Source organism: Solanum tuberosum, unplaced genomic scaffold (genome assembly GCF_000226075.1).
Source record: "Solanum tuberosum cultivar DM 1-3 516 R44 unplaced genomic scaffold, SolTub_3.0 scf00235, whole genome shotgun sequence".
NCBI classification, from domain to species: domain Eukaryota; kingdom Viridiplantae; phylum Streptophyta; class Magnoliopsida; order Solanales; family Solanaceae; genus Solanum; species Solanum tuberosum.
Genome location: NW_006239159.1, coordinates 896,202 through 904,369, shown reverse-complemented (window position 1 = coordinate 904,369; position 8,168 = coordinate 896,202). Strand labels below are relative to the sequence as shown.

The 8,168-nt window shown below is 35.5% G+C and overlaps 1 protein-coding gene across 2 annotated transcripts; it reads right to left on the bottom strand.

Annotated features, from left to right (window-relative positions):
- Positions 1-569: 569 nt before the first annotated feature.
- Positions 570-7,796, bottom strand: LOC102582432 (coatomer subunit epsilon-1-like). 2 transcript variants are annotated; one of them, XM_015313169.1, is made up of 7 exons: positions 7,493-7,796; positions 7,039-7,128; positions 4,341-4,495; positions 2,229-2,364; positions 1,988-2,143; positions 1,709-1,788; positions 570-1,015 (listed from the first exon to the last, which is right to left on the bottom strand). In XM_015313169.1, exons 1-7 carry the CDS (start codon positions 7,658-7,660, stop codon positions 922-924), a joined length of 879 nt encoding a protein of 292 aa, XP_015168655.1. In that variant the 5' UTR covers positions 7,661-7,796; the 3' UTR covers positions 570-921. The 2 variants fall into 2 exon arrangements, with proteins under 2 accessions (XP_015168655.1, XP_006356904.1); XM_006356842.2 differs by having other exon boundaries at positions 579-1,015; positions 4,341-4,492; positions 7,493-7,795.
- Positions 7,797-8,168: the final 372 nt, after the last annotated feature.

Here is an 8,168-nt window from a genome sequence, read left to right as displayed (position 1 = left end):
GAGGGTAGGGGTGAAAAAATTGAAATTAGAAATATTTTTTAAAAACAACTTTTAATATTATTTTTTAGAGGGTGGTGGTGGTAGGGGGCTAGGGGTAGGGTAAAAAAATTGAAGTTAAAAATAATTTTTAAAAACAAGCTTTAAATATTGTAATTTGAAGTTGGAAGAGAGTTTTGGAAAATGTAAAATGTTTTCAAGTTTTGAAGGGAAGTCATTTTCAAGGAAAATGAGTTCATTTGGAAAACATTTAACCCAACCAAACATGAGAAAATTGAAAAACATTTTCCTTCGTACCAAACACACCCTATATACTAGTCAAAATGTTGCTTGGTTTCTGTTTATGACCAAAAGATCAGGACAATCAAGTGTATTTGCTTTAGGCTGGAAGAAAAAAGCACTACATTGTCCATATTATCCAAGGGGTAACCTATTTTTTTTTCGTGTTAAATATGGGTGGATCAGATATTTTATCTGTTTTTACCTGAACCATTTCTGACCCACCCATCTGCCACCCCGAGTCTACATGAACCAACCAGAAAACAGAAACAAGTGATCCAAGAAAAACATAGTATCAGGTATGCTGAAAAACTTGTTATCCTACTAAACTGAAGCACAAACACCAAAGGTGACCTTAAAAGGATTTCTGAAGTATGTTGTTGACCAAGACACGGTAGTATAATTGCAACTTCTATGCTTGTATACCAGTCTTTTAAGTATTTCCATTATTGGAAACAAAAAATGAAATAGAAGATTATGAATAATAACTAGAGGTATTCTGCATTATGTATGAAACATTCGATATACTAGAAGACTCAGCTTCTGCGTTTGCTTGTTGCATTTCTCTAGTAGGATGGTAAAGTGACACGCAACAATCACGGTGGCCATAAAGGATCAGAAGTAGAACATGACAAGGTTCATTCTTCAAGCAACAGTTTGGACTGCTCTGTCAAAAATTTCTTCAGCAGAAGCTGCACGCCCAACAAGCATGTGATCTGGATGTGATATTTTCAACTGGCTGCAAATAGCAAGTCAAACAACGCAGCGATCAATCAATTTGTCCTCCTTTCATGCTAGATGTCAAAATTCACACAAGTGAAAAAGGGAGGGGCTCTGAATCTGCCTAAACTCAGGAGCACATGAGACTCCAAACAAAGAAAATGAAGACACTGAACATTCTGGATTCAAATAGGTTGGTGAAATGGAAAAAGATAACTCAACTTTTTTCTTAACTTGTATGCCACAACTTATTTTAGGAAGTTTTGGACACAAATCCTCCTGGCTCCTACTATACACATAATAGGTATCACACCTAAACTTTGATACAAGGATTTTCTAATACTGAAGTTTTACGGAATAGAAACCTCCAAGGCTGGATGAGGGCAAAACTATCCTGCTTAATTCAACATGGCCCCAGAGAATGGCATAAAGGGAGATCACAGAGAGGTGAGTGAAAAGTTGGCATATACAATCTAATTGGAAAATATATATATAGCCAAGGTCCAAACCAGTGAAATGAGATTACGTGCTGGCTTAGTGGCTTAAGCCTTAATATTCCAAATATCATGGAGAGCAAAAAGTAGGTGACAAACCAAACGTAACTATGAGTGAGAAAGGAAAGCATGAACTTTATCACTACTTTCTTTGAGTTCTATCAAGGCACCTTGAGAGAATTCACAAAAAGGAGGAGCAACTGATACATATGTCATACCTGAGATAGCGTGTGTATGGTTTCCCAAGGTGAAGACTGCAGACAACCAAATTGGCCAGCGTCTCTGAATCCTTTGTGTCCTGCATGAATCGAAAAGATTCTCTTCATTCTCCCAAAAATAATGGGCACAACAAGGCATCCAATGAAACCATTAAAGGCCAAGTAGCATAGTGAGAAAGACTTTCTTGAATGAAGAAATTAGGATGGGCATGCAGTATAATCTACAGAATTTGGTCATAAAAAACTTGATTGAAAATATATTAAGACTTCAAAAGAGACCTTGTTTAGGGCTTCAAGCAACAGTGTCTCAGCTTCGTCAAAATTCCCCATGTGCATGCAGCAAACAGCCTTCCCATTCAGGATTGGGCTTGTCATCTGGTTCTTCTCTGAGAAATCTTGGAAGATAAGATAAGCTTCTTGTATCTTTGAACCACCCTGATTCAAAGAAAAAATATTTATGAATATTCCCAATTTTTTTATCCCTGTTGTTTGGCAACAAAGAATTGGACTGGTGAACTACCACTGCCAAATTTAGCCATGCATTTGCAAGTTGAGTTAGGGTATGATCTTCATCCGCTTGTTGCATGATTCTCAACTGTTTCTCTGCATAATCGGACCTATGCATCTTAATGAATATCTGGACATTCAAAGCATGCCTGCAGAATACTCAAAAGTGAGAATATACTTGTAGAAGACTCATTTTCAAAGGATATGGGCAAACGAAATAAGTTTTTTGACCAGAAATTAGTTGAAGTAGAGACACATAAGGTTTCAGATTGAACAAAATTGCCTTTCAAGTTCCATAACTGAAGCAGTACAACAATCTACAGCTAGAAACTAAACAAGCCACAGAAAGTAAGAAAGAAGAGAAACAGAGAATTATTTTCCATGAATATGGAAGGAATAAAGAGTTATGTTTTTTTATCTCATTTAACTCCTGAGATTTTATTACATTATCCTACTTTGTTTTTATACTATAAAAGGGCTCGAATTAAATCCTGCTTTGTTTTCATACTATCACCATTTACATGGATTTTGAATCTTAGGTTACACATAAACTTCAGAAGTTAATAATTTACGATTTTATAACAAAACCACATTAGTTGCTCTAGAACACCGACTAAATGTTATGAGGTGATTTCAAACATGCATACATCGTAAGTTACCATATTCCCGATACTCAACCCTTTGATTGAAATCCATTTCCAGGAAGGGCCTGGAAGCTTGGTTAGAGGCACCACTTCAGATTTACCAAGTGTGCTAGATCACCTAATTTGGTATTTATTTCTTAAGTTACATATTAATAGTATAAAAGAATTGACTCCTATAATCCACATCAACCAAAATTTATAAAGAAATTTTATTATTTCAAGGGAAGGTGTAATACATCCCTCAGAATCCTCATAAAAATGTGGTTAGCTTGTGATTAAAAAAATGATTAAAGTTTTGACAAAGACATCATTCATTACCAAATGTTCAAGTATTTTAGTGTTATTCTTAATATACCTAAGGTGTGAAATAGATGTTAGCTACATGACTAAATTTTAGACAAGGCAACCTGGTTCTATTCCTATGTGGGTTTAGCCTATTCAAATAACGATGTCCTTTTGTAGTAAGACTATGTCAATTATTCTGAAAGAAACTAAAAACTAGCCCTCCAAGTCGAGCTAAGCTATGAAGTTTGAACTACCCATATAAAAAGAACCAAGGAAAGGTCAACAAATCGAGCATCAAAAAACAAAAAAATTGATCATCTATTGGCTTACACACCCTCAATTAAACTCAACGATATCCTATCATAAGGCTTTAATAATACTCGACCCAGCCCAATTTTGATTTCATTAAAGTGGATCAGAAATGGACAAGATAGAAAAGGGTTGATACTGTTGAGTACTTCTCTCTTTTGCAGGCTAAAAGATAGAATCGAATGAAAACTAGCATTTACAGAATCTTAAGCCAAACAAACAAATGCACACATAATGCATCATAAACCATGTTGTCACTCTCACCCCATAGGTAAGCTTCTAAAATATATTAATGAATACCATTATCGACTAGACAGCGTATTCAACAAACATGTACCCAAACATAATCAATACACATCTTAAGACAAACAACATCATGAAGATCCTTAACATGTTCCAAAATGCCAAGATGCAATAATAATTTTAGCAAGTTAAACAAATAGGGCGTGTGTTGGGAAGAAGGAAGACAAGAAACACATCCAAATGGTCATGTTGATTTTGACAGAGAGGTAACTCGAACCAAACAACCAAAACAGACAAGCATCGTCCTAAACGACAAATACAAAACAAGTAAAAGGAGATCAGCTGTCAGAATAAAATCAAATATAGAGATGCTGAAACACCAAAGAGAACCCTCACCATTCACTCAGTTGCTGATCCAAAATTTTAGGATTCCTTTTCTCCTTGTTATGAAAAGGACTAAATCAGCAAATGGAATAATATTTATCACAGCAATGGTGTCCAGGCCAGCTTATTCACTGGCCTGCATACATCCCAACATCACAGAAAATGATCCAATCAAAGCAAATGCTCAATTTTATGTATATTGTATACCAGCATCATGCACAATGGCTAAGAAATCAAAGATGAAGAAAGATACAACTCACAATTCCATCGTCCCTCCAGCATTTGTATGCTTCAAAGCTTCATTGTAATCCTGCTCATGCATGAATACAATCCCAGCAATAAGCCGTAAGATAGGATTGTTTCCGATGGCTGAATCTCCTAATAATTCATGAAGGCTTGTGATTACTGTTTCCTGCTAAAGAATATTTACTGATTAACAAACTTATATACCTGAGAGACCCTGAAGACAGTTGTATTTTTCCCCGGCAAAACCCGGAAAAACTGATGATATTAAATAGTCTTTACAGAATCTTCTAATTTAAAGCAAATGTACAATTAATTATACCAAATGGAGCAAACAACAAGGAGAAGTCAACCTTGCTCTCCATGTGAATCATGTGTTACATGAACTGGAGTACGAGTGTATGACATCGGTATGTATCCAACATTTCGCAAGCCCTCAATGCATTTCAATGAATCCACATGAAGTATCCATGCCAGTGTCATACCCAATCGACACAAGTATGTTAAGGCAAAACGAAGAGTCCATATAGCATATTTTCATCAGTAAATAGCATATCAGAATACCAATTGAACTAATTTTTCCATCCATTTAAAATAGACCATACAAGAATGGACATACTTGAGTTAAGCCCATCAAGTAATGCAAATAAATCCATCGTCAAGCGCAAAGGAAATGGTAAAATTGCTTTCTCTAATGCATTTGCAGCATCAGCTTTGGAAGTTGGAACTAAGAACTCAAAAGGCCTGGTCAAATAAAATTGTCTGGTACAAGGAAGATGCATTTGGACATCAATCTCATTTTTAATGTGTTCCAGATTCGATCTCCAACTAGAACTTATAGCAACATTCCTCAGTATCCTATCTAGGGGAAAGGGGGTATTATCCCCCATATGTTATTGTGCCACAATGATAGTTTACTCCTTTAGGTTTAGATATAAATGCCCACCAATCGCACTGTTCATCTTCTTCTCTCCTCTTTCTCCTATTTGTTCCCCCGTCACTAAATTAGCTTATGAATTCCCCATAGATCCCTACTCATGTCAGCACCCTCCTCCCCTACTTTAACTTCCTTCTCCAGCTACTGTGATCCTCCTAGTCTAGACCACTATTCTCCCTCCCTCTTCCCGGCCTACAGATGCTGCAACAATCTCCCCACCCCTTGCCTCCTTCGGTGCAAACCCTTCTTCAAAATCTCTGGAAAGCCTGCTTCCCCGTTAATCCTTCAGATTTCTTCTTTTAGTTTTTCTTTTTTAATTTACATTTCTTGAAGCATTTTTCCCTGGTTTTTGAATTTCATCTAGGTTAATATTGATTTAGTGTCACTTGATGACCTGTTCCATTCAATTGGATGAAAGATCAACAATTCAATCAAGTTGTATTATACTTCCAAATTCAAAGAATAAGTACAATAGTGCCATAGTGGAACACATTAGAGACTAAAATGCTTATTCAATTTCATCCAAATACTGCATTGAGTTAATGAATGGATATCTGGTTTGTTTAATTGGTCCAATGAAGTGTTTTCAAAGGCGTTTTTGGGGCGAGTCCAGGTCAGGGCATACCAAAAATGCTTTGAGGCCCAAATGTAAGGTTTAGATCCATAGGGCTTACGCTCTAGAATTTGAGGTGTAAGCCCCAGGAATAAACCAGGCATAGAAGTGTAAGCCTCACATGTAAAAATAACGGTCCGAGCATTAAATTTGATTTCTGTTATTTTAAAGGTATTTTTGCTATAGATCATGTTTTTATTACTGGTGTAATGATATTTATACTTTATGCTTTCATGCTTTCATGTTGCAGTGATTTCTTAAAATATATAAATAAAGCTCTCATAAAAAATGATACTGTCATAAATAGTTTTAGATGATCATGCAAATTGATAAGATAGAGATTTCAAAGCACTATGTTCCTGAGGCAACTTAAATTATTTTTTGTCATTGCTCTTACACTTTTTATCCTTCTCCTTCTTTGAAATATATAATTAAAAACCAGTGCAACTATTAGTTGAGGGTGAGAAGGACTAGTAGATGTGGAGATTTGATGATGAAGTGGATGGTGATTTCATTTTAAAGATTATTTTGACTGTTATCACTTTTGCCTCGTTACCTTTCCCAAATAAAAATTATACATTATTTCTATATTATAGGTGATTTATTTGAACATATTTGCAAAATTATTGAACATTTTTATTTTTACTTATTTTCTAAGTAATAAAATTATAAAATTGAAGATACACAAGACCTACGCCCCGTAGAACAATGGGACTTACTCCTCGCCCCGCGTCCTTGCCTTTTAAAACATTGATCCAATATATAAAATGTGAGCCACAAATAACTAACAATTATACATGTAATTCTCTCATATAATCCAGTCCAAAGGAATGGGTAACCTACATTTATCCCATCCAACATATCAGACGACCCAATAATCAAAATCGTATCAGTGAAAGCTAAACCAATAACTCTATCCCTATTACCTGTTAAGCCAAAAAAAGAAAATCCTAGATCCCTCCGAAACCTCAACTCTATTTCAAATGCATCATAGATCTAAGATCCATACCTACTAAAACAGCATAACTGCGCATACCAAAGAACACAAAATAGAGAACAGTTTCAACCAATTTCACTTGAACTCACTGGAAAAGAGCAGGGAAAGAATAAAAGGAACATAGATAGAAATGAAAAATAAAAACAGTAAAAAGAGGAAAAAGATCACCTTGTTATCAGGGCTAGAAAGGTACAAAGCAAGCAATTTGACAGCTTGAAGAGGTGTAGCAGCAGAGTCATCAATCTCATTGATCACAAGCTGCAACATAAATCACAACAACCATAATTCAGTTGCAACCTGGGGAAAATTTAAGAGCAAAAATTGGGGCATGTGGACTCTGTGGTAAGACTAGGTATTTTTATGTATATATTTATAAAAATTAGTACTTATAATATTATCGTTGGCATCCATATATGCCCTTGATCGAAAATTGAGCTATATACCTAGAGGATTAGTGTTCAATTCCCACTAAATATATATTTTCCTTTTCTTTTAGTGGTGCAACCATGTTCCAGAAATGGCAGAACGGCCACTGATTACAACAGATGAACAATTCTCCATGAATAGAGAAGCAAACATGAAAAAGCAAAACGAAAACAAAAATCAGAAGAAGAGGCAAAACCTGGTAACTGCCAAGTGCAATGTAAGATCTGTAAACAAGGGTGTCCCTTTCGACAGCATCGTCAGCGGAGAGATTGGGTACATCGCTGTTGTTAATGGCTGCTTGGTACGCCCCTATGTAGAAGTTGTTTCTCAATCCGAACAATGGGTCTGGTCCTGTTGACGCCATTTTTGCTATCTTCCGGTTGGGAACGTTTTCTCAAATGAACTCTCTGCTCTTGTTAGATTCAGATCTCAAATGCGTTTGTAGGGAAGAGAACAGTTATGTAAGTTTTTTTTTTCTTTCCAAAGGAGCAAATGCCCAAGTGTATTTAGAAGGGTTGGGAGAATGAATTATTGGTGACAAAAAAAGTGTTTGAAATGTAAAAAGAGTGACTCTAGTTTTAATTATTAAGTAGGCGTTTGACCATGCAATATCATATCACGATATGGTATTATGAGATGGAATCAGCGTTTGGACATGTGATTTTACGTTGATTCCATCTCATGATTCCATATCATGAGAGGTGATATCATATTCTCCAAAAATCATGATATGAAATTATATGGTGATTCCATATCATGATTTGAGATATTTTAATACAATAATTGATCCGTGAGTTTATATTTTGTTAAAACAACCCTATATTTATATCTACTAACCATTTGTTTCATATGTAAATAAATTTATAATCACA